This window comes from Anser brachyrhynchus (genome assembly GCF_964034855.1).
Source record: "Anser brachyrhynchus genome assembly, chromosome: 1".
Classification (NCBI taxonomy): Eukaryota; Metazoa; Chordata; class Aves; order Anseriformes; family Anatidae; genus Anser; species Anser brachyrhynchus.
In genome coordinates, this window is record NC_137694.1 from 74,500,341 (window position 1) to 74,527,846 (window position 27,506).

At 41.0% G+C, this 27,506-nt stretch overlaps 1 protein-coding gene and 1 long non-coding RNA gene across 15 annotated transcripts in view; one reads left to right on the forward strand and one right to left on the reverse strand.

Annotated features, from left to right (window-relative positions):
• Positions 1-25,952, reverse strand: part of LOC308198583 — a 117,056-nt gene extending 91,104 nt beyond the window's left edge. Inside the window, exon 1 of the long non-coding RNA XR_013954021.1 lies at positions 19,545-25,952. This is a non-coding gene — a long non-coding RNA (uncharacterized lncRNA). The remainder of the gene's footprint in view (positions 1-19,544) is intronic.
• SHISAL1 (shisa like 1) overlaps positions 1-27,506 on the forward strand; it is a 162,986-nt gene that overhangs the window by 69,254 nt on the left and 66,226 nt on the right. For 5 of the 14 annotated variants that reach the window (XM_080601121.1, XM_080601123.1, XM_080601128.1 and 2 more), the window contains 2 exons: positions 8,448-9,062; positions 10,768-17,533. The exons of 1 other annotated variant lie outside the window; for it this stretch is intronic. In XM_080601121.1, the coding sequence (XP_080457247.1) occupies positions 8,448-8,502 (55 nt within the window). In that variant the 3' untranslated portion in view covers positions 8,503-9,062; positions 10,768-17,533. Of the gene's footprint in view, positions 1-1,450; positions 9,063-10,767; positions 17,534-27,506 lie in introns of those variants that run through there. 8 more of the 14 variants (XM_080601116.1, XM_080601127.1, XM_080601129.1 and 5 more) reach the window with 8 other exon arrangements.

Consider the following 27,506-nt stretch of genomic DNA (forward strand, 5'->3'; position numbering starts at 1 on the left):
CAAGTTGAAAACCATACACTTTGTCCTGTATTTTAAAGCCAGCATTTGGCCTCAGCTCTAAGTGGCAAAGACCAATTACAACACTTAGTATTGACCATCCACCTGAGTAAAGATACACTGAGTATAGCCTTGATAAATGTCTTTTTAAATTTTGTCCTTCACTTATAAATAAATTATTGGCCACTGTGTGGCCAAAGACTTACAGAGGAGAAGAAGAAAAAAAAGTTACTATACGTAATAAAATAACACACTCCATAACTGCTCATCTTTCTGAATCAAACACTAATGTCATAAGCAAGTTTGTTTTGTTTTTTTCTTCTGTGAGCTTTTTAAAGTATCCATCGTATTGTTCTGGGGTACGTTAAGAGGTTGTACAAACAGAGAATGGCTGTGTAGTAGCAAGCAACATCATATATCACACAGCAAGTTTTACTGTCTGCTTTTTCAACCTGGCTTTGCATTTACAGCAAGTAGTATCTTATAAAAAATGTGGATCTGTTAAATTCAAATTGTCAGCCAGCAAGGAAGGAGCCTTTTCCTCATATCATGTACTTCAGTTTTACATAGAAGGGCATGCTCTTGTAAAGACTCTTGTACTTTTCGGTGTGCTCTCTTGGATTTTATTGTACTTTTCAGTGTGCTCTCTTGGATTTTAGATGTGTGGTTGACACTGCTATGTAAGAGCTCAGCAAATGTGAAAAATACTTGAATATCTTAGGTATGTCAGAGTCCCTTTGTGGAAACAGATCTTGAAAGCCTGTAACATCAGCTTCTGGGAAACTGGGATGAGCTGAAATTGGAGACATTCAGATAATCAGTCCTTACCACTGATGTAGAAATATTCAAAGGTTCACAGATTTTTTATTTGTAAAGGTTTGACAGCAATATCAAGAGCATTGACTGCAAAACCACACACACACACACACACACACACACACACACACACAAAAGCATGTTGAGCCCAGCTCCAAAGAGTGCCCATCTATTGCCCCATCCACAGGAGCAGGCAGGACTGCAGCATGACTGTCACCAGGCTGCTGCAGTCACAAGCCTCAGGGCTGCACCTGAACCACTAGTAGTTCAAGAGGGAGGGGGAAAAATGTTTGGGGCTGCACATGCACATCTGGTGTAAGAAGCTGCTTTTCTTTACCAGATGTAGCTATATGTGAGGAAATACCCACATGGCCTGGTTTTTCCATCAAAATCTTTTAGTATGTTGTAGGTCTTAAACACATGCATCAGAACTGCTCGTGAATAAACCTGAGGCAAAAAAAACGTTTCTAACCAGAACATGGAGGCTACAGAACAGCTTCCACTTAGTAATACTGGATTGTAAATAGCACAGTTGGGTATATTTACTTAGAAAATTCTATAATTGCCTGTAAGAGCAAGAGATTGAACATGATGGTAACAGAAATCCACCCTGGCATTATAAATTTTTATAATTCAGTTTTCAGCAGAGTGGGTCTTCTGATGCCCTAGGTTAGACATCCTACTTCTGGATACCTGCACCTGAACTAATCACCCAGCAACTTGTTGTAGAGCTGGTGGGGACAAAGGGAATCTCCACAGCACCACTTGCCCAACTTGATGCCCATCACAGGAGGAAAACCACTCTGCAGAGGCGCCTGTTGATTTCCAGTGACAATAAAGAGGCCCAAGGTGACTCCCTCAAAATGAAGGCATCTAGCCATTTTCTGAAGCAGCATGCCTGCCCCAGAGCTCAAAGAAGCAGGAAAAAAAATAATAAAAAAAAAAGGACGAAGAAGCCTGAGTTCATCATATGATATCCCTACTGAGTTTATCATCAGAATTCCTAGAAGTCTCGAAAAAAATTTTAAAGTAGTTCAAACTATATATAATAAAACCAGTTTTTCTTGTAAACCATGCAGATTAATTGGCTTTCAAGTGTATCAGTAATTTAATGGCTGCCACACAATAGCCTGCAGGAAAATTTGGCAGCAATCAGCCAGATGAATTTCAACCTCAATTCATGCAGCTGATTCGGACACTGTGGGGAAGACTTGAGTGTTTCATGGATGTCTAGCAAATCAGGAAGTCCAGCCCACTTTCAGTTTTACTTATAGTTGGCTAGCCACTCTTTTAAGATGCTTTGGGAGTCCCAGGAGTTTTGACTATTTATTTTAAATAACCTTAACAGAAAGAATAAAACATTTCAAGTCATTAAAAAATCAGCCTGGTATGCTTCAGTGAGGGAAGATGCATACAGCTTTTGAGTGATCATGTTTCAATTTATGTCCTCAAACCTTCATCTGTTTCTCTGTTCAACACATAAATCAGAAGTTAGAATGTTCCGTATTTCCTTTAAAAATACTCAACATTTCTCTTAAGAGAACTGGATGGTTTCAGTCTCCAGAACTGTGTTCAGGAGTATCTACCATTTCAGGAGCTATCAAATGAAAAACATTGCTACTAATTGAAAAATACTTGCCTTTAGAAGCGTAGGATTACTTCAGAGCCATTACTCAGAATTAGTTATTTATGTTAGCCACCCTATTGATTTCAGTACACTGTGCTTTGTGAGAATTGTAAAATATGGCCTTCAGTAAAATATAGAGAAAATTGTATCCTGTGTGGTTTCATTCTTCTCCCATCCAACCCAGCTGATGGGACAAAAGATGTATTTAATTTGTACAATTACGGATATTGCAGAACCTCTGCAGGAAACTTGTCTCTTCTCCTTTAGTTTTGGTGTGTTAGCCAGGCACCATGTTAATAACAGAAGCAAAGCCAGCTGCTGTTCCAGCACCCGCCATGCTGGGGAAGGCGGCAGGGGAGGCAGGTCCCTGCCCCTGCAGCTCCAGCTGCGCCCCAAAAGCCTCGTCTCCGTCCCAAGCAGATCCTGAGCTCCACGTACTAAGGATACCAAGGAAGCAGCCAGGTTGTCTGCAGTCCCGCTCCTCCCCTGACCCCGAGGCCTTTCCTCCGTGGGGCAGGAGCACAGCCAAGGCCTGGCCAGCAGGGTTGGCCATCCACCAGCAGCTCCTTCTCCCATGCAAGGGCCCAAGCCCCGGGAGCACATCTTCCCTAAAGCGCCTTTAAAGGCAAGGAGCAGCTCTCAGCAGTGATGTGAAAAGCAGTTTATTTTGTAGCCCCCAGTCTTTAAAGGACTTGCACACTCTCAATCTAGACTAAAACAGGCACGATTCTTAACATGTGGAAAGAGCAATTTATAGTCCAGGTTTACCAACACTCATAACCTAAATTATTAAAATTTCTTTTTCTTTTTTTTTCATTTTTGCACTTTCATAACTCATGCACTTGAACTTTTTTGAGTAACCCTTTCTCAAGTATTGTAAATGGTCATTGCTACTCTTGAATGTATTGTTACAATGCTCCAATCTCTAAGACAGCTGACACAGCATTCACTTTTACAACATATTAAGCCTATACATGAGAATTACCTTACGTAATACAGACAGGCAATTCTGCCCTGAAAGCGCGTAGCTAACTTGTATGTAAAATAAGGATATTTAAAACCAACTAGCAAGTACATCCTAAACATTCCTCCTGCTTGATCAGTTTAATTTATGAAAATAACTGTTAAGTGATTATCTTATTTAATGTTTCCCATAGCTACAGATAATGAAAAACTCCAAGCTCTAACACTTTCCTGACTAGAAACTGAGAATTTTCTGTAGCTATATTTAAATATATATATATATATACATACATAAAGTACCATCAATTCAGCTCAATGTACTTTCTCTTCCCAGTAATCAGCAAAAAAGTCTTGAATTTTAAGCCACTGTCTCTTAGGAAATATTCTGCACAAATATAATAAAATTTAAAAAAATATAATTTTTCATGAGACCATCATCCCCAGGATATAAAAGCATACTGTTCTTAAATACTCTAAATAATCCACTACTAGTGAATTTATGTTATATACGAAAAGAAATCTTATTACCAGTCTCCTTGATTTGAGTTTTTACATACTGATATTCTACAGTTCCTTTGTACTAATCCTCCTTATTTTATCTGTGGAGTCTCTGAAAACATCATCATTATTTCTTAAAGCCTTCCTGTGACAACACTGTGGCACTTGAAAATCAGATTGACCCAATGGCTAGATCTGCTTTTAAAAGGTAGATACTCTACCACCACCACCTTCTCCCCACAGGAGAATATCACAGGCACATATATGCTTTCCACACAACATCAAATTCTGCTTCTTTATGTGTTGTCACTCACTTCTTTTGCACGTTAGAGGAGATTCAGTTCTGATTGCAGGTGCTGAGTACCTTTCAGTGTCTGTGTCCATCTGCTTTTCCAGCTGTTTCCTCTTGTCTGTACAGGGACTGGTGTGTACCCTCACATTCACACACAAGATTGTGCAAAACCAGCATTTCCCATGCCAGTTGTGGCTGAGTGGCGCCTAGTGCTCGGGGTAGTGCTTCAACAGATTTCAGCCGACACCTCATCAACTCGCTGCTCTAACATCTCAACCAAACTTCTTCCCTGCAATTCAATTTCAGAGCATAGGGTTGTGCTGGGTAAATTTCTGAAATCAGGTGGGACAAGGTCATAGGGAGTACCAGACTGGGAAAAAACTCCAGTGTCCAGGGTCAACAGAAGAATATGCACCTTGAGCAAAAGTGGTGGACAGCCTCAATGCTCAGTCCAGTGACTGGTTCAGAAGAGGGACTTGTGGGGGCAAAGGAACCTCAGAGCTGCTGCTGGTGAAGGATTCCTGCCATCTCTATTATCAGGTCATGAAACAGTTTAGCCAATTACTGATCTATCCATTTATTATCATGGAATATATTTTAGGGATGAATGGCTTCAACTGAGGGTGAAAATTTTGCCTTTTCCTTGACTATTTCCATGCTAGCTCCAGATCAAAGTCACCAAAATGGATTCCAGCACAGGGAAAAGATGGCTATCAGTGATTTGCTTAGGTGTGCATAGTTTGCACTTTCATATTACAGCATGAAGTTATCAAAATGTGTAAAATGAGAATTTGTGTGTGCATTTTAAGCTGATGCACAGCAGTGTTTTTCTTCACACCAGCACTTTCATTTAAATACTGTTCAGTGCTGATTATCATATTGCATTGTATTAATTGAAAAGTATTTCATAAAGATTGTTAGGTTAGCAGCTCAGTCTTTCAGAAATTGGCACAAAATGAAGGTTTGCTGCTGTATCTCAGGTCACCATCCCTTTTGCCTCTACACTTTGGTGATGGAAACACCCCATTCAGGAGAAACTCAAGGTACTTCCTCAGATTTAAAGTCAATTTCCTTTGCACCTTATTCCCAAACATATTATTTGCCCTCCCCACATGTAGATTTATTGCTAATTATTGGCAAATAAATGATTCCTTGACATGGATAGATATTTTTCTAGCTGAGGTTTGAAAGATTATTCCTTGCACTCTCAATTCTTTGTCACCAATATCTTCCAAAAAAAAAATGCACCTAAACTGTCACTTACTTCCATTCTTCTACTTTTTCCACTTACACAGACCATTATCTCTGCTGAATTTTTAAAATAAATTACATGTTGTGGTCTCAAAAAGTGTGATTTGCACTCAAAATGACCTGGGAGGTAAGTAAAGAGAGATGGTATGAAAGCAGTCATATAGGAAATAAAGTTGCAGCTTGTAGTAGTACTCTGACCCAAAACACAAGGAGAAGAAATCTTCCTTTCCTACCTCTGGATGAAAAAAAAAAAAAGTGTACTTTTAAATTGTCCTTGCCAAACAATTCCAGTTTGGACCTCTGTGAAGAGGATTCTGAAAAATAAGCTAAGCAACAGGAGAAGAATTGGGCATAACTGGCTGCAGGACATGTACAGGAGCAGTCGAGAGTAAAGTGCTACACAATACGGTGGCAGAGTCCCTCAAGTAGAAGAAGACACTGACCATAAATGAGCTCTCCGCAGGGACTCTTTTTACCATCTCCTGCATCAGACACTGGACAATTCAGGGCTGAGAAATAAGCCCAGCATCATGCCCCATGATGGAAGTAAGCACAGGCCTATTTTCCCACCTACCTGCTTTACAGGTGGAAGGGAGGAGAAGAGATTGTCAGAGGTGACATGCAGCCCCATTTCCAGTAAGTGGTAGGTATGGCCTATTCCACCTGCACTCTTGAGTTAGTCCCATTCATGCCGTCTGTCTGACTTGTTCCTCATCAAGTACTCCACTGTATTGATGGTAGAGCACTGCAGCATGAGCAAATAAATACATTGCTGCAAGAACAATCCAAAGGAAACTGTTTTGTTTTGTTTTTTGTTTCTTTTCCACCAGCGAAGAAACATTATGAGCAGACAGCCTCTTTCATATGATCGTGATTCATGAGCTACTGTGATTTCCTGACCACTTTGATGCTACGCCTCAGAACCGTGGCACACAAGCTGGAGTTCACATTTCTCCATTGGTGCTTAATTCAGAGCATGTAATAACATTTCTAGTTGCCATTCACACATGCATTGAGTAACCAATGGGCCACCAGCTTAATACATTTGGTAGCTGCCCACAAATAGGACCACCCCCCCAAAATACTCCTGCAGAATATGAGCAAAATTCAGTATATCCATTAGTCCCATGCCTGCCCTGGGCATAAGACCCTTGGTGTTTCTTAACAACTGATACAAATGTCTCAGACATTTCTGACTACCTAGCAAAGGGGTCTCTCAGTTGGCCCCATTTATGTGTCCCCCCACCTGCCAAGAGCACACCTATCAGAGCAGAAGCTCCTGGGTTTGTTCTTCACATACCCTGATATTTCTGCCTCCTTTTCTTAGGTCTGCAGCTAAGGAATAAGATTAAATCTGATCAATCTGACATTCACTACACATTCATTCAGTTTGATCCCTAACACCTTCCTGAGGTATTTGCTTTCAAACACATTTAGACATTTCTCTCCACCTTTGCAGAATTGTCAGCTAAAGTGGAAATAACACACGAGTTGAAAATTCAGAGTCTGTTTCTCAGGTTGAAAAATTCCAGAGCCTGTTTTTTGTTTAAACTCTTAAGCACCAGATGTCTATCTTCCCTGAGCCAACGAATATATTAGAAACATTAGCAATGGCTACCAGTGACGATGGTAATTTTACATGAGGATTGCAACAAAACTGATTTGCCACCAGTTAAGGCACTCCTTTCATCTGACCTCCTGCATGTGTCATGACCCATTTCACTAGAACAGAGGGGAAATTGTGTGGCACCAGAGGAGAACGATCACTCAGCCTGGGGGCCATGCTGCTGCTTCTTTTTGGCAAGATAGCAACATCCCATGCGACTGCTTAGTGTTGAAATGTTCATAATCAATTCAAAAGAACAAGATTTGCAACCTCTTCAAGTTACTGAGCGAACCTGAAACAAATTTTAGTTGTGTCTGAAGTGTTTCCCCTGCATCATTCAGCTATTTTGATGTTCTCCCAATGAAAGAAAAGATTTCTCTAAGGAAAAAAATAAAATAAAATAAAATAAAATAAAATAAAATAAAATAAAATAAAATAAAATAAAATAAAATAAAATAAAATAAAATAAAATAAAATAAAATAAAAAGACAAACAAGGCCTATTTAAAGACTAAAACTTTCTGCTTTCTTTCACACAAACTAGATGTTCAAATTAAGATCACACAGGCAGTGTTCATTCGTGTATTTCATAGTTTTTAAGACTGAGTAACCTGAGCAGTCTTTCAGCATACATTTTAGATGCAATGTTATATGCTATGTATAATACAACCATTGCACTGTACAGATGCCAAGCTATGAAAATTATTTCCCTGCTCTTTGGCAGACTCTGCAGGCAGAGGGATTAGATTATGCTCTATTTCTTTCTGGTTTGCAATATATTTAGACAACTGAATGGCTTTTCATTTGGTACTTGTCCTGCAATTCATTTCTTGCATCCTTTCCTTTCAAACTCGTGAGGCTTTTTTTTTTTTTTTTTTTTTTTTAAATCTAGTGCATTGTGCATTGTCCTCCCTTGTCCTTCCGAGTATGGGAAAGGAGGACTTTCCTCTTGCCTATAATAATCAGTGTGTCCGCCAAGGGCTACTTGCAGCAGAAAGCTGTCTGTTAGCCTGGTAGCCGAGCTCTTCCTATGACAAGAGAGAGCAAAAGCCTTTCTTCCACTCCCAGTATGAACAGAGTTGAAGGCATTGCAGACCCTCAGCAGCCGTAGATTAGGGTTGGTCTGTTAGATCAGCGTAATGCAATTTTATACCAGAGAGAGGATCTGGACATTTGCAGAGACTGCTTACTGTGTTATCTCAGGTCTGAAGGGGCTGTGGTGATTGATAGCGCTTTTATGTGAACACTAACTTAGCAAGATTCCCTGGAACTGTGAGTGTGGCAACTGTTTACTTCATTTGTCAGAAAATGACAGAAGTTCCTGAAAAAATATCTTGTCTGCAGAGGCTCTGAATCATTCCTTTGTTATTAATGGATGTCTTTTTTTTTTTTTTTCAGTGGAACTAAGCCGCCTAGCAAAGTCATTGATGTGAAAAAAGAGGCAATCTTTTAGTTAGCTACTTCCTCGTCGGGCAATGAAAATCGATACAGTCTGGGGTGCCACATTGGTGGTAACCCTTGCCAGTGAGTAGGAGCAAGCTGAGCCACCTCCAGAGCACACACTTCTACTCTCTTGATACATAAAAGTCCAGAAGAAGTGACCAGAAGTGACAAACATGGGGTTTCTGTTGCCAGGTGCACTCTGGCTGACCACATGTGGAAATCGGCATTTCTTTTTCTTAGGAAATGCAAGTATTTTCGATGATCCCACTGTTGCAGAGCAATTAATCTAAAGCAGAACCTCCCAGTTTTACTGATCCATCATCAGTCAATCTGTTGTTCACCATCCATGCTCACTCCTAACTATAAGAAGTGGATCACGCTGAGAGGAAGGAGAACACGTGCAGAAAGTGGTCTCTGTTGGGCCTTTTTGTTATTCAACAGCTTGTCACCCATTTAGTGAGCACTGCTTGGCAGCTTTTACCTGGCACCTACCTGTGCTGCCAAGGTTTGGTTTCAGTTCGAAGCAACTGATTTGGCACCAGCCTTAGCCAAGAGCTGAGAGAACAGAGGGTGAATACTTTGAAAAAGGAAAAAAGGAAAAAAGGAAAAGGGGGAGGGGAGGGGAGGGGAGGGGAGGGGAGGGGAGGGGAGGGGAGGGGAGGGGAGGGACGGAGGGAAGGGGAGGGACGAAGGGAGGGAGAGAGGGAGGGAGGGAGGGAGGGAGGGAGGGAGGGAGGAAGGAATTTAAACTATGCAGACTGCAGATCTGTAAAACACTTCATCTGAGCTAAAGCACGTGTAGCACTGTACAGAAGAGTGAAAAGAAACAACTGAAGGTGCTGCAAAGGACATGAGTGGCTCTAAGCCATGACGTGCTCTTACTCTTCTCGTTCCCCTCTCTCAAGGTTTTTTTTTGTTTGTTTTGTTTTTTTAATTACTTATAGCAAGGTCTCAGGAGGTTCTCTTCTAGATACAAACAAACTTGCATTAAACTTCTTCTGTCTGCAGACCTTACGAGAGGCACATGTGCATGTTTCTTTAGTGCCAATTTCTACCAAGGTCAAAAAAGGACAGCGAAAGAACAAAATCCAAAGTAATTTTGCTGTATTTCTAAGGCAAATAAGGCTGACTAGGATATTCAATTATTAGAAAGCAATTATCAGTAAAACCTTGATGTAGGTTTACTTTGAGTGAGTACTGGATAAAGGCTTAGATCCTCCGCGTGAGCTAGAGGGAGGACAGCGTATTTCTGTAGCAGTCCTCCCTGACCAGCAGCGCTGCGAGAAGGACCTGAACCTGGCCAAAGGCAGCATACTTCAGCTGCATCCGAGGCGGTCGCCCGGCAGACTTGCACATCCCTGCAAGCCCACCCCTGCCATTTCAGTGGCGTGACACTGAGGCAAAGGTTGGAGATCGAGCCTCATATACTCAGTGGGTTTGATGGGAAACACTAGATAACCTCAGACATGCTGATTCCCACAGATATCCTGGTGTCTGAACCAGGTGTTTCTTTATATTTTATACATTAGTGGAATGCAATATGTATAATGTAGTGCACAGACTTGCGAATACCCAACATGTAAAGAACACTGTTTGGAAAAGTTAATTAAGTGTCGCTGCTACTAGGATACCAAATTGTGCCTCCAGCAGCTTGTGTTTATACCGCTATGCTTTCCTACTCCAGGAAACAGATGGATCACTTTAATTTATTATTATGATTAATAAACCTGGTCTAACTCACGCTACCATAGCTCACATAAAAAAGGATCAACATAGCCAGGTACACACGCCCTCTCTGCACAAGGTGAAGATGGGCAGATTTAACACATTTGTTATGTTCCAGACGAGTTGCAATAAATAAATAAATAAATGAAACACTTCTGTGAGGAAAGCACATGAATATATTTACTCATTTACATACGTGGAAACAGAAATGCATTTTCTCATCATGGGAAAGGAATCGGGGTTAGAGTAAGCAGTCCGTGTTTGGTCTGATGCTCACCTTGGTAACCAGTGCAACAAGAAGACTCTGTGACATTTGATAAAGGCTTTACCATATGGTCACGGGAATACACTTTACTCAGGCAAACAGCCCTGGTGAGACTGTATAAGCAAATAAAATTTGCTTCAAAGTAAATTTATGGTTGCAGAAGGAAGTCCTCTGCACTTTGCACTTTCAAAATAGACTTCATGCAGTAGAAATGAAGAGTTTAGCAGTTGTTTGCATTTCCTCTTTCACCTTTTCAGGCAAATATTTGATCATTTTATCTCACAGGTAGTAGACAGCTCAGCAACATGGAACAGTATGCTGGTATACGCACAGAAAAAGGTATTTGGAATAAAATCTGATTTTTATCTGTCTCAGATTCCAGCCATATCTGTAGGTTTGATTGTTACCCACGTCTCCGTGGGCCGAGGGTGCTCAGTAGCCTACACCTGAGCCCTGCTCAGGTGAGCACATGCAACTTGCACACCTAATATGTGGTTGATGTCCAGGACCAGGACCGATTTGTAATGAATAAGGAGAAACAGAGTTAGCCTCCCACTCTGACTGTAAAAACAAAACAAAACAATAAACAAACAAAACAAAACAAAACAAAAAAAAAGAAGGGGAATGCAACCGTCCATAGCACATGAGCTCACACTAGGCTAAATAAAGCTAATGAAGGAAGGTAAAGGCCTCCCAACACCTTTCTTTCTCACCTGTTTTCTCCACAGATCAAATCCACATCTCAGAAAATGACACATATATCTTTACAGAAAATGCTTTGATGTTGAATGCTTATGAAACATTACAGGAACATGTGTGTTTTATGTCTTCCAGAAAAATATATTGATGTGCCTCAAGATGGGAGAGGTAAGATCAGACTCCACGGAGCAGCTTTCAAGAAAACCAATTAAATGACAAAGACTTAAAAATGGTTGATAAGCAGCAGAGAGAGAAAAACTACAGGATGGAGATTGATCAAGTCACCTGAAGAGAAACACCTTTCAGACAACTTCTGTAGGCAAATGATAAGAGTTTCCAGAAGAAACTAGTCTGTAAGCAATATTTTAATTTTTGACCGACAATATTATCTTTCAAAGGAATCATCATGCTTGAGAAAATGCTCAGTTGGAAGAAAATTAAGTTGCTCTGGCAAATCCACACGAAGGTGGAAAATGATCACAAGACAAACCTTTGGTAGATAACTTTTCTTTGCCTCCTCATCCGTCTATTGCCATTTGAGCCTAATCTAAGTGTCAGAATACTGAATGTGAGTTTTTCCAAAGTTCTCTGATGAATATTTTGTCACAATGGGGTAGATGCTGGCAATCCCCGTCACTGCTACCCATGTTGTCATGAACTACAAGATGAGTAAAGCCTTCCCACCCATCAAACTGCAGGGTAGCAACTGGTTCAGCCTTAGTACACATTTTAGGATCATTGGCAGTGATTCTGATAAAACATCAAACATCTGAGCACAGCTCAGCTTCAGCTTTGCATGCTTTCCTGAGGAGGGGAACTTTTATTAAAAAGCAAAACAGATACCCCATTCCTCCCCCATACTCCTTGAAGCTGAAAGAAAATCAGAAGAAAAGCAACAAACTTTATATTACAAAAGCAATAATACCATTGTCCCTCTGCTTTACAAGGCAATAATCCAATTCCCTCATCCACTGACTGGCATCAGAGTTTATCCCTCACAAATCTAAGAATTCATTTGTAAGCCAAAAGGGCAATGATGCTACCATGGAAGCACGTGGAGTACTTGGTCACTAAGTTGTGATAGCTTGACTTAACTTTCCACAGGACAGGTTTATTTTAAAATCATACAGTATCAATTATATGAGCAGACCCTGTGAAATTTAGTCATTGATTAAGAGAGAGAAAGAGAAATGGAGAACCTGGCAATGACAGCTAAACAGAGTAGTTCATCTAGAAGGTGTAGCACAGTGCCATGCTAATGCCAAATTAATTCCTCATGCCTCATATTTTGAGGCATGCCGCAAATCAGTAATTTTATAATAATGTTATATTTTATTGTACAACCAGCGTGAGGAACACCTTGCCAATGAGTATTAAGAAACACCTTGTTAGTGAACAATCAAGTTGGGGTGGTTTTTTGTACCTCTTTGATATGAGTGCATTTTAGCCTTCCATTGAACTCAACAGGAATAGACTACTGAGTGTGATATGAGCTAATTTATAGTTATTGTAGTGTATGATGGTACATGACCAAACCCACCCAGGAATAAATACTGTTGGGGGAGCCAAGACTGGAGGGCATAGGAATGTCCAGTCTCCAAAGAAGACCCAATCTGAGTGGCTTATTAATATGCTCATGCCCCTTTTCTTTGCAATCCAAATAGTAAAATAAAAAAATAAATAAAAGCAGAGTATCACTGTGTAAGGGCAGGCAACAGTTAACTAGCAAGAATTCAAATGCCACAGATAAGTGTGTCACCCTCCAGGCATTAGGCTCCAACCTGTTCTAGGTAAGCATACGCCTGGCCCACTCTTTATCTTCACAGAAGCTCCTGTGCATGCTCCTCTGAATGCAACCCTACTTGCAGAGCTGTCATAGTGCAACTGGGGTGTTTGACACTGAAAGAAATGCAGCATTTCAAATAAAAAGCAGGCAGTATTTTTTAAACCTTGTTTCACTATAAACATAAGAGACTTTAGTTTTCTAACAAGAACATTTAATTAGAGCATTGCAGAACCATTTAAAGCACTTCGGCTGGGCACAAAAAGGACCTCCAGCAAACAAGCACTGTAAGGAGCTTGCAGATAGTGGCAAACAGTCCCGGCTGCTCTCTCCTCGGAGATTAGCACTTCAGCAGGGAAAGGGTCGGATCTCCTGGTGCTGGGAGACCTATCCCAATGAGGATATAAAGTGGTGCCAACTTGCAAGAAAAGCAAAGGAACGCAAGTAGCTGGGAACAATGCCATCAATGCCTCTACAGGCATCATGTCTTCTCCCCACTCCCACTTTGGCTCCAAGATCCGTAACCCTTGCATACAGCCACCAAAGTATATAACTCCAGTAATCAGTCTTACGTTGGCGCTTTGCTCCTTTTACCTTCTATCAGCACCTACTTTCATTGTGAGGTGGTGACCACCACAGAGAGCTTTGTAAAAAGCTTATGTTCATGAAGGAATTTGTATTAGATACTGGTTTGTGTTACTTACTGTATTTTGTAAAGGTTTTTTTTTCCCTTTGGGAACTGTGCGTTATTAATGAGCAGTTTTATGCTTTACTTCTAGTACATGTATACCTTGTAATCGATGTGCTTTTTGTTTGTTTGTTTTCTTTTGATTTTCTATACAGAGCCAGCTATATAAGGTAGATACTCTCTGGCTGAAATTCTGATTTTGCATACCAGTTAACTTACGCATAATTCACATCGTAGCTGATGATGTTCATCAATTGTGTTGTTATAATCATCTGATAGCCTACCTAATTTAGCAGAATATAAGATCTTGAATAAGACTAATGCTTGCTGGGCCTCAAACTAAAGGGAAACATTGCACCACATGTACTTCCCTACCACCATTGCTATCAGCCCTTCTCCCTTATTGATGAGACATTGCAGAAGAGTGCTGGCTGAACATCCCAACCATCTGTATAGCAGTGCTCTGATATCCTTATGCATTCACCTGATCAAAAGTAATTATTGTGAACCAGATGAACAGCAATGAATCACTCAATTATTTCTGCAGAAAGAGCCTGGTTCAAATGCAATCTCTTTCTAAAAGAAAAGACTTGGACTAAAATAGATATATTTCTCTATGTCCATCCTGATATAGTTGGAAAAATAAGGGATATAAAATTAACATTAATGAAAGCGCATAATTTCATTGTGCATCCCATTCACCAATAGCAACTATTTCAGTGGCTATTAATGACATTTGTACTCCAGAAACCTCCTTCCCTGTCCAACTCATTTTCTCTCCCATGTTTTACTAAGAACTGAGTATCCAACTTCTTAATAATTGCTGTGTATAACATAGAACATAAGTTCTAAAAGTTATAAGTTCATAAGTTATAAAGCTTGTGCAGGACTTGGTGTTGTCATTAACCATCTGTTGTGCCTGGTTATAGATCTTACAAGAACACAAAGTGAAAACAACCTGGCCTCTTAATGTACACATCAGCGTATTGTAGCAGCTATTTTAGATAACTGTTTTTAATAGTTTTATTATGGCTGTAATTTCTATATGAGGACTGTCCACTTGCAGAAGCATTGAAGTAATACATCAAAGTGATTTTTAAACTCAGTTCTATTTAACTACCAGTGATGGTGTATGAAAATTAGGGCAACAAAAACAAAACCCTACCAACTTGCTGGGAAGAAACATCTTTTCTCACCCTTGAAAATCCTCTTGTAAAAGAGGCATTTCATCTAGTCCTCCTTTTACATAAGTAGTAAATAACTAAGAAGCTAAGATATGCAGTATGATAGTCTATTTTAATAGTCTGTAATCAAATTTTAGGCTAATTAAGCTAACTAGAAATTCTAGGGTTACAGTGATTACTCACTCTTTATTGATGCATTGACAATAATACTGTTTACATAACACTCGATGTTTAAAATCAATACGTGCCAGTGTCCAGTGATTTGCTAATCTAGTTTTTGATCTAATCCTGTCCTATTTTTTGCAGCATACTCTAACTTCATATTATGAGTCATGTTGTCTTTCTAAAGTGATTGCCAAGTAAACCAAAAATGTGTTTTACACTGCTATTGCACTGCTCTTGTCTTTATATACAGTAGTTTTTATAAAGATGTCCTTAGGTTTTAATAAATGAGTGTAACATAAACCAATATCTGTAATAAAACTTGCTTTAATGTTTCAAGACCTTCTGGAATAGCTTTATAGATCTGAGTTTCCAACTTCTTTCAGTAGCTTCAGACTTCTTGTCTTCCTTTTCCATCTGCAGGGAAATCCCTAGATACCAATACTCTATAGTTCATACAGGTGGAAAGAAAGAAAGTATATTCAGTGCAAAGAATGATGCTTGGACCTGAAGAACCAGAAAAAGAAAAGAAAAGGAAAAAAAAAAAAAGGCTAAGGTCATTGGATTGGTGTCACAGGTACTATTTGCCAACAAACACATGGTCCATTTAGTCTGCATCACATTTCCACCAGATGCTAATACCGGATACTTAAGAGGGAAATGTGGGATGCTGAACAAAGACTGCTAGAAATAAACATCACCTTTCCACTTCTCAATATTAGCTGAGAAGGCCAAATGTGCAACTAAGGAGAAAGAAAGAATGCAACATTTTGCTTTCCATACATGATGCAGTGTCACACATGTATGTGATGGCAGCTCCACCTACCCGGCTGAGGCAGGGGCAAATACAGTTCAGCTTGCTTTGTAAAAAGGTAGGATCAACAGCTCACAAAGGCAGGACTTATATTTTTCTTCTTCTGATGGGCTGAAGGCAACAGTGTTTTCCAGAAAGGCTTAGACCTACTAAACACACGGTGCTCTCAAGTCCCTTTGTAACAGACAATTTCAGAAGCATCACTGACAATATTCCAAAAAAATCTTCCACATGCCTAGCTGAAATTTCAGCTTTTGAACTAGTAAAATGGGACACTTGTGACACCTGGATTCCACAAACACACCAATAGAAATGCAACGGCTGTTTTGTGTTGGTAGCCTTGTAAAGTTTCTCCTTCATCCACCCAATCCTCAAGAAATTTCACTGGTATCTGCAGTAACATTCACAGTGAGCCTAGGTCCTAGCACAACACATGGACAGGAGGGAGAGTCATGGGGGCCTTCTTGCCTCTGGTTCCCTAGGCAGAAGCTGTTCTTGCTCTTCTCTGTCCTACAGCTCCCAAGTGTAGGTTTTCCTAAGCTGTTGTCCTCTGTCTAGCCTGGTTGGCCTTCTTGACTCATCCAGCATTATTCATGTCTCAGTGAAACACAAGAATTTATAAACACAAAATGTACCTTTTCAAATTAAAAATGTGATAAATTAGCGGGTGTTTGTTCATTGTCTTTAAAAGGAATTCAGAGAATCTGCTGAGAAGATAAGGTTTTGCAATTTACGACCTTGTTAAGGGGGAAGACTAAGCAAGTAGATAGTGGGGAGGGGGTGTTGGATAAACATCCTTGGTAAAACAAAGACTCTGTGAAATACTGTTTCCCGCTTCACTACCCTCCCCCTTGAACACGAGCACAACGCATGATCATTGAAAGAAAAACAACGACCCCCAACAACGAACTGCGCAGCTTCAGAAGGTTCAACAAGTCCTGACAAGCCGAAACTTGGATGCTATAAAACGGCGACACTGAAAAGGGAAAGTTGCGTGCTGTGGTGGAGCGGAGACTCCCCAGCCGCCCAGCGCTGTTTTGCTTGTGCCTGCTTACTTAATTAATAAAATATTTCTGATAGACCAAGAAATTTGTATGGTCTCACTTATAACAAAAAATAATGTTTATAGTATCAGGTAGTAACTAGCCCCAGACTAGAGACTAGGTTGCAGGAATACAACTAAAAGATCAAAAAGGTAGAGGAATTTTAAAGCAAAATAAAGTATGTGTATATATGAGAAATCCTTTGTAATGCCAGTTACTGCATGCAACACAGATCATTCCTGCAGCTTCTGTAACTACACACGTCAGCTCAAAAATGGAGAAAGATCATTTTCATTAAAGCAACACTTCGATAATTCTTAGTTTACTTGCAACTGTAAGAGACTACCATTACATCCCACTGTGCTGAGAGTTATGGAGACATATTGCAGAATGAAAGAGAGGACAAAAGACAACTTTAAAAATAGCTACAAACAATCACAACCCACTTCCCTTCTCAAACTGTATTTACAATTATGAACATAAATACATTTACAATGTCAGACAAATGAGAAGAAAAAAATAAATTGATACATTGGGTGTGTTATGGCTCCCTTACCAAATTTCAACATTTTTTACAGCATGTTTCTGGTAATTGAGTAAGCATTATATTCAACACATTATGCTCAGCAGGAACAGCTTTTATATACCAAGCAAGCAAATTAAGTATCTCTGAAAATGCCACAGAAGATGTTAGGATGTTGATAGTGACTTAGAGACTGACATTACCAAGCCATTATCACTGACACACAAACAAACAGGAGCTTCAGTTCCTTTAAATTAAGAGATCAATCTTAGCAAAGATGGTGTTGAGCTGCTTGTCATTCACACATACCAAAGGACAAGGAGAGAAACCCTATCTCAATGTTGATATTTACTTCCAGGAACACACACTCCTGTCCATCTCACTCAAGATGTTCTCAACACTTACTATAATATGTGCATAAAAGGGAGATTGTGGGGGAGACACTAATATTTTAGGCATGTGTGGGCATTCATGTGTAAGCATATAATGTCTTGAATTTCTGAATCAGAATTCTGACCGTTCTTTGCTGGACTGTACAGAGCCTCAAGCTTTTCTAAATTTTCTGCTCATCATCCCATCCTTAAGTGCAATCCCATCACTGTTTTTTATTTGTGAGGATAATGAGAAATCAAAATGATTTTATGAAGAACTGAAAGGTCACCTAAAGAGAGGGAAACTCTTGTGGCTCTCTTCAATATATTTTCATCAGCTAGCCTTTGCACCTTTCTTTTTATGTACTTTTCCAACAAAAATATAAAGTGATTTGCTCTGCTACAGACAAAGCCTACCATTAGAGATACCTGTACTTCCCTTTTGCATCCCCACTTTGCAGGACAGCACTCTTAGGACTAAATCTTTCCTGAAGCACACACTCTCCCAGCTTTCCAGCAGGAATGCAGTTCACATCTCCCCAGTGAGTTGTGCTCATCACAAAAACTAAAACAACACACTTTAATGTGAGGTGTGTGCCTGCATACTTGCCTCTACTATCGTGCAAGCCATTTTTTTTCTATTTATTTATTAAGCTAGGGATATGAACGTAATACTTCTCTACCATCTCTCTGCTTCTTTATCTAAGCAACTAAAAAGCTATGTTTCATTTGACACCTGCTGGAGACCAAAGAAAAAAAGAGGATATACTAGCTTCTTTCTCCAGTATTTGCTGGCCTAGAAATTAGTTATATTATGTCATTGATAATTAATACTACACAATATCAAACTGTGCACTGTGAACTCAGCTTCCTCTAGCATTATAAATGAAGATACAACTCAATCTGAATTTAGTAATATTTATAAAAGGCAAGTAAACAGCGCTGGGTACGCGGGGAAACTATGCTCTACCAACACGCACACACAACCGTTGAACTTTCTAAATATATAGAACATTGCTTTTACATATTCATAAGAAACCCGAGTACACTTACACATATGTACAATCAGAAAAGGTATCAATTGAAACATAAACATGGCAAAGTTTTCTGAATTCTGGCAAGTGTTTAACAAACAATCCTTTAAGTCTATTAAGTATTAATGTCCATGACTAGGGAGCATAGTTGGAGTTGGTAATCCTGGTTGAAGTGCTCCCATATCTTCCATGACTTCATTAATTTTTCTCAGATCATATAACAGTCTCCATTTTCCATTCCTTTTCTTGATTGCAAACACCGGAGAACTCCAGGGCTAGTCATGGGTACAATATGTCTCGCTTTAAGCTGTTAAGCAACTCAGCCTTCGGGCCTTATGTATCCTATTCCTCCCGGATCTAAGGGAAACAGATCTGGCTCCTTTTCAGGACCTTTAGGGCCTGGATCAAAAGGAACGCCCAGGTCACCAGGGGGCATAACAGCAAAGGCCTGCGATGCCAGTAGCGGCCGGGGGGGCCGATGGTGTAGCAGGTGGATCAGTGGATGAGCCCACAGCTCCCTCACTATCTGGCAAACCACACGTTTCTGATTGTGGTCGCACATGGCTCTTTAAGGCCTCAGAGATTGCTCGCCAGGGGCCAAGCAATCCCACCGCAACCCCGTCGTCTCTAGTAGCAGAGTCCCACACCTTGACCTTGGTCCCATGTTTCAGGATCATAAACTGTCTGAATAAGCTGTAAGGTTACCAGGACAGTCTTTGTTTCTAAGGACATATGATTCCCCATAATGCGCAACTGCTTACCTTCAGCCAGCGAGGGGCAGTTGTGTGCACGAGTCCGCTTCTTTCAGCTGGAGCTTCCTTCCAGCTCCGGTGCGCCTATTTCCAGCAACCTTCTATACGAGCTTCTTTGAGTGGTTTGCTGAGTTTGGCCGAACGTATCTTCATGAGGCGATCAATGTCCCTGTTCCTGTCCTGGTCCCTGTTCTTCTAGCCATTCCCTATTCATTCCTTTTTTCTACTTCTTCATTGATGACATAACTTCATTATATCATGTTGCATTTTCATCTTGAGGACAGGCTTCCCTTTTTATACCATTCGCCCCACAGCAGTCCTTTTCCGCTAACTCTTCATTGGTCAAACAACTTTGCCCGGCAACCAGCAAACCCCCAGCAACTTCCATGCCTTAACGGCTGGAGAACAAGCAACCTGTGACGGCATGGCATCTCCTGAATCACCCTTCTTTGTTCCCTCTAAACTCTTTACATTCCTGATGGCCTCATCGTTAAGAGTCTGATGTTATCACCAACCATGGGGCCTGTCGACCCCCATGGCCACACTCCTACATCTCCCCCTTCTTTATTAACATCAACCATCTTCTTGACACGAATTATTACTCCATATATTACATTTAGCATTACCAATTTTGTTAGGAAATTCTATGCTGCAGAGTGCTGCTTGGGTAGGTGGCAACCTGGCAGGAAGTACCACCCCTGGTGAGTATGTGATAGCTACGACTTGCTATACAAGTTCCCACATCACTGTAACCACATAGTACACCTCCTCTTCCCTGAATGAACCCCACCAGAAAAAGTCAATTGGGAATTTATCTGGCAAAGAGACACAGCATCCCTGTGCTATATCTGCTATTATTATGCTGATATAGGAGCTCCAGGACGTTTCACATCCTTTCCCTTTTCTGTGTTTGCTAACCACGTGGACGGTTCTAAAAGCACCTTATCTCTAGCTAATTAAAAAAATAAAAAAGAAAAGAAAAGAAAAAATTAAAAAGAGTAACTAAAAAGCCCCAAGCCCTAGGAGAAGGAAACATGCAACACGGGCAGTCTTACAGACTTTATATTTTGTAACACTACTTGTACAAATGCCAGATGAATAAAAAGCACCACATAGGCCGACAGTCAAGTTTTTATTGAGTCCCCAGGCTGCAGCCAAGCTGCACGGTAGGTGACTCTGGTTGTTCATGCTGTGTAGTCATTATTCCTCTATTCCACATCTTTTTCCAGCACTGCCTGTATACAATGAGCTCCTGCTCTAACTGTAGCAGTAAGTGCTTCTTTTGGGGAGGGGGGTGAAAACCCACCTGCAGATGCTGCCAACCTCCCCACCCTCCACAAGGCAGAGCCATGCCTCCTAGTGCTGAACAACTACACACATAGCTGCAAGAACCAACCACCTTGTCTGCTAAAACATTTTCCCTCCTCAGCTGCATGTGAACCCTTTCCAGCCAGGACATCAACTGCTGTTGGACTTGTTTGCAGTCCTGTTCCTTTTCCCAAAGAACTTCAACCTCACAGCGAGGGAACAGGTACCACAGACACTCAGAAGTGCCTGAAAATGGAACTGATTCAGGGCTGAAATAAAATAGGAATACTTGGACTACTTGAACACTGCAACTTCCTCTTAACTCCTCCTCCCATTTCCCAGTGCTTAGACAACAGGAAATCAGGTCATGGTATTGCAGGGCAGAATAACCAGTATTAAGAAATGTTCTTTTCTTATCACCTCTTCTTCTTTCTAGCCCCACAAATGAAGTATGCATTAAATCTTCCATCATCATTATGCACAGACACACATTCCTTTTCAGCAGGAATGGACAAATTGGGCAAATTAATTTTCTACTTCATTTCTCCTCCCTGACAGTTAAATGAAGGATACATTGGCTAGATCATGGTCTGCACTCACCATCTCTCTCCAGCTGGTGCTAAAAGCCTGCTCTCCCCTACAGTCCTTGCAAGCCCACATCTGCAGTCACTGGATGCAAAGACCTCCTGCATGAGCCTGCAGCACAGGACCAGTGCTGCAGGTCTAGCATGCTTCTGGACCAAGCATTTCCCAAAAGAGACTCTGCCAGAGCTGTGATGAGCTCTTGCAGCTGTATGCTTGGGCTGTATTTCTACACTGCTTGTTGTGGTTTGGTCCAGGGTCCCCTAGTGCTGTCGTCTCCCCAAAGGCCCTACTCCTGAAACACTACAGTTGTCTTGGCCAGGTCCCCCCCTTGTTGCAGGTTGTTTTTTCCAGCCCTCAGCCCTCACTCACCCCACCACGGCTTGTGGACCTTGCTGTATCAGCAGGCAGCAATGCAATTCCCTTGTTTATTCTTTAGGACAGAAACATGTGCATATACAAAGGAAGCAAGCAGTTGTTCATACAGAAAACACTTTCAAGTTCATGTCTTGCATTTGCAGCTTAAAACCAGGCTCTACCACCCAAATGCTACCCCATTTATACCAAAGTTGTGGGTTTGTTACTGCCCAGGCTCTGCAGAGATGAATCGAGGAGACAAATCTCAGTGAGCTGGCAACTGGCAAATAAACTTTGGAGAAGAGCAGAGTAAAAATAGTGGAGTCTGAAGGAAGGCCAAACTGCATGTCTACTCACTATGAACTGAGACCCTTTAAGCTAGAGGGAACCCAAACTCCTCTTGTTAGCATGGTTATTTACATGTATGTAAGTAACAGCGGTATACCTCAGCCACGCTCCTTTTCCCACTGCAAAGTCAAATATTCAGAGGCTGCCTCGGATCAAAAGGTATACCCACTCACTTGGTATGTGTCAGCACATACCAGGGATGCATCTGAAAGCATTAAGAGTGATCTGACGCAAGTCTGTAGAGGACGAAGAGTTTCAGTCTGCTTGGCTTGGGTCTGCAAGGCTTGGACTCACCTCCTCTGTGCCAGCTCTCAGTGTGAGCCACCCGCTCTGCCCTGCTGTTCCAACCTGCATATCAGAAATACCTCCTGAATTGCTAAATATCAGAAGTCACAGGAAAACATAGATGACATTGGTGGGGCTTCTGCAAAAACAAGAGGCTTTTGCCAAAGCAGCTGCAAGGTTTGCCATTTCAGGGAAGTAGCCAGGTTTCTCAGCCAAAAAAACATACCCTGGTTTACCCCAAACCATTGGCTTTAGCAGAAGTACACATGGGTTTCTACGTGCTGTCTGGTCCCCAAAAGCCAAAGCAGGGTGTGACAATAATGCAGACAGCTTGGGTGTACCACATTGGTGTCAACCAGACACAACAGGTCAGCATGGTGCTGCAGTTCATGGGACTTTCACAGAAGAGAGTAAAAAGAAAAAGGTTAAGCTACTTCTTGCCATCAGCCGTATCAGAGGGAGGAAACAGAGAAAATGCCTGCTCTGCAAAATATTGCACTGTCTTCTTCTCAGGTCATCCTAGAAGGGCCTTACTGAATGTAAATATAAGGGTTTTCTTCTAACACCTTGATGCATAAAATTTGTAGGTCAACTCATGTGCACAACAAAATGGACAATTCAAGTCAGAACTCTATGAAAACCATTGTAGTTTATGTACCCTCAGTGTCTACTGCTTAAATGCTCCCTTGTTGAAAAAGGAAGGAACTTAATAAAAGGGTGGTAATTAATTCTACAACAATAGACAATAAGGAAGAGCTTCATTTTAATAAACAAAATAGAACTACTGATTTAGTGCAAACATATTCAGAAGATTGGGACACCTCACAAAAATGCATATGATAAGCAAAAACAAAACAATAATAACCACCTTCTATAGAAAGTATTGCTTGCTTTCTGGTCATTAATAAACCCCAGGAAAGAATAAAATAGATTGTCTGAGATTTTTCTCCATTTTTTCCCCCAAATTGAAATGCACAAAGGAGATAAATGCCTACCGTGAAACCGAAGCCAAAATTTCATTATGAGCTTACATTATTATAGAAGCGTACTAAGGTCCCCCTCCCCATGGAGCTTGAGTTATCCCTTATAATGTTGATAAATGAACAAGAGGGAAGGCTTCTTTCTTTGCCAGAAATTCAGTACGGAGTTTGCAGCACCTGTGCCTCCAGCCCCAGGCACTGACGCAGCCAGCTGAGGTGCCTGGTGTACTCTGCCTGGAAGGCAGCAGCCATGGCAATGGGAGGATGCTGCAGGGATACCCACGGTGCTGCTGCCATCAGTCTTTCTCATAATTTTTCAGCCCTAGAATAACAAAGAGTGCTCCAATTGTCAGAAACAGAGGAACTTTTCCTCCCCTATGAGCTGCAGTGGCTACAGCTCTGTTAGAAAGCAGGGAGCTCAAGCACATGCATCCTCAGCCAGCAACAGTGGTAAACCCCTACCAAAATGACGCTAAAGAATCAGATAAAATGTAATTGCAATATTTTCTCATCAAAACCCTTAGCTTAACAGGAAATTTGATGTCATACGGGCACTGAAAATTTTAGAGGTTTGGATTATCCTGTTTTTGTTTGTTTGTTTGTTTGTTTTGTTTTTTCCCCAAATGAAAAGTAGAAAAAAAATTGCAGGTTAATAAACGATTTGTCAAAAGTCACCACTGGATGTTTGCCTCAGAATACTCCTTAATACCACTTTCATCTAAATTACCGTCTCCAAATCCACCCTGCAATATTTTCTCAGGATTCAATCTGCCATCATGAATGATGCAGGCAGGTGTTATGGCTCTGATGTCTGCATGCAGTGGGAGGTCAGGTCAGGTTTTGGCTGTTAGTGGCTGTCTGCAAGCCCTTGGGCTCCCTGGTTCACCTCTCCTACCATTTCAGGGCCCCCATATCATACAGTTGCTAAAGGAGCAATTACACTGTCTCTGTAGGTGGCGTGCCCTTTTTGAGTGTCTGCTCCCCTTCCACTTGCAAAGTGTCCCCAAGCCGAACTGCGACATTCATGTTTCAGTGCTGCATCCGTCAGTCATGGCAAAAACATAGTCCATACATCATTGTAACTGTACTCGGCGCACTTTGCCTGCACAGCAGCAGTTAGAGTCCAGTGTCATTAGCTGACACTTGAAACCTGCCCTTTCCAGACAAACTGAATTGCTCCTTTGCGATGAGCTTTTTTTTTTTTTTTCTGAAAGCCAACCCAAATTTTTTTTTTTTTTGAAAGCCAACTCAAATGCAGAAGCCACTTCCGTGTAAAGGGGAGGTAGAAAAATTCAGGATCAAAGTGGCAACATGGCAGTGACTGCAAGGTTGCATGTTCATGGATATCACTGCAGCAATTCTTCACCTGTCCCACCACAGTTAGCACTGGGCACAGTGTGAGCTTCGATACCAGACAGCTGGTGATATGAAAGGGCCAAAGGAAGCATTGCTGTGCCCCCAGCTTGCAGGAGGAGAACTGAGCACAGAAGGAGGGATCGTCTGCCCATAAGCACAGTGCAAACTTTAGTGCAAACAAGAGCTTGTACTTGCCAAAACCAACCAAACAACCAGAAAGGTAGCTTGGGGTTGAGTGAATCTGGGTTTGGTTTCTGGTCCAATTCACCAATATAAAGTCAACATGAAAGCAAGATCATCTCCTGCCTGGTGGAGGCAGGGTATTGGGCAGACGCCGCATGGCAGAGGAATCAGACCCTTCTCTTCTCTCCTCAAGTGCTTGGGTGGGATAGTACATCTGCACATGCATATCATGACACCTGGAGAGCAAAAGGTTTTGTTCAAATATTAAAGTTTTGTTGTTGTTGTTTTTTAATCCCTCACACTATTCTTCTTATCTATTTTCAGTTTCTGCCTCCAAGATGAAATTCTGGCATCTTACTTCTGACTCTTAGGTGGTGGTAGATGGTTAGTAGTTGAAGCTCGTACCCCAGAGAGGACTCTGGCTGCCCTCCAGGCAAAAACACTGACAGATGCACTTTTTAGGAAACTAGATTACTAATACAGTAGTGTGACACAAGCACCAAGCTATGCGTATGCTTGGTGATACTAGATTTTAGTCTTACAGCTAATGGATTCACAACAAGTTTACCATAAACAGATAAAAATCCTTAAGAAATTGTAGCTAGCACTGATAGTGTGGAAGAGGGATTGGGAAGATTCTGGGAAAGTATTTCAACAGCTCAAGGGAAATAAATGTATATAGTAAGTCAGTCTTGGGACACTTCTAAAGGGAAGTCTGAAGAAAGGAAAAGAGAGAATTTTGTAATACTATTAGTGAGACCCCAAAATAAAGAGGTTTATGGATATTCCTTTGAAATAAAAAAACAATCATTCATTCCAGCTGTGTTCACATCCTTTCTGCCTTCCAGGGTTAATCTGCTAACAAGCTTCTAGCTAAGTTTAATGTATATCCAGCTGTCTCTGGACTTTTCTTTTTTATCCAAAAATTAAAACACACTGAGCAAACAACTAGTGGCAAAAACATATTAACAGAAAAGCACCATTTCAATCCTGACACAATTCCCATGGCATTGCCTTTCATTTGAGAAGAATAAAGTGAATCGAATTTGTTTGCCAAAGGAAAATGAGATGAGATGAGAGAAAAAAAAAAGAAAAAAAAAAGGAACTCTGCTAACTTGTAACATTGCTTAAAATACAAAGAGGTTAAAAGGCTTAATGTCTGGAAGCTTAAGGTTGCTGATAGCCTGTGTGGTATTGGCAGCGATAGCATCAGTGTTGTAGGTGATGTTACCAATAGCAGTGAAGGTTTCACCTCGTACCAGCAGCCCTCTCGGACCCTGCCATAGACACCTGCACACTTCGCTTCAGTCTGTTGAATCACTGGGCCTGCATTTCTATCTGTGAGTGCTGAGGCAGGGCAATGATCTCCTTATGGCCCTGGTGGGAGGCGATGTGGAGCTGCAGAGTGGATCTTGCTGCCCATGCCTGCCTTCCTCACCCCCAGGGGTTACGCATGTTGGTACCCAGGTGACACCCAGCACCTCTGTGCCAGGCTTCCTCCCCTCCAGCAGAAAATGGGAAGGGACACAGCATGGTACCCCCTCCATGTCTGGGAAGCATCTTGCTCTGATGACAAGGTTTCAGGCAGGGGCTTGGCTTGCAGGAGCTTCTGGGCAGCCAGGGGGATCCAGACTTGCTTCCCACCACTGAAACAAGCCGACCAGCTTGCCACCTTCATTTGGGGTCCTGGCCATTTTGAAATGATTGCCACTGTGAAAGCAGATGTTTGTTTATTGATCTGGGGACCAGAGAATCAAAGTAACCCCCCTAAATCCCACAGCAACTTTGTAAAAAAATGACTTTTTCCCCAGTGCATGCTTCAGCGAGGCCATCTGCTCAGCATATAAAATAGTAACAACAGAATTCTTTACATCCCAATAAAAGGCCAAGATGAAAAATGATATTCAGGTGGCACTTTCCTCTCTATGGGTACTAGAAGCAAGGAGCGCTGCTATGAGCTCCAGCAAACACGACACAGATATTTGCTATCCCTTGAGCTGAACTGGAGGAACCTTGTAGAAGGTTAATGCAAGAAAATATATCTAGGAAATATATATATATATATATATTCTCCAAAAGAAAAGAAAAGAAAAAAAGAACAACAAATAAACATGCAAATATCCAAGCTGAAAAGTTAAGGAAGAACATCCTTAGCCAGAACAAAGAGCATAAAAAACATCAAGATGGCACCAAAAATATACTTTGATCTGGCCTCGACATGCCAGTTTTTAAGGTGTCTTTCTAAGCCTTCCTGGATTCCTTGATGCACTGTCAAACATAATTTAAGTGTATTTAACTTAATATTTTTTTACTTATAACCTTTCATTTATAACTTAAATAAACTTAATTATAACTTTTTTTTATAACCTTTTATTTATGTACTCGTTATATAGATTTTTTTTTTTCAGTGCAAACGAATTTCATAATACATAGCTAGGCAATGGTAACTATAAGTATCACTCTTCTTCATGAAAAAGAAATATACTTTTAATAGCAGAGTTACGGTCCTTCCATGTTTGATTAACCAACAACAACAACTTTTTCATTGGCAGTAGTCACAACATCCACAAAG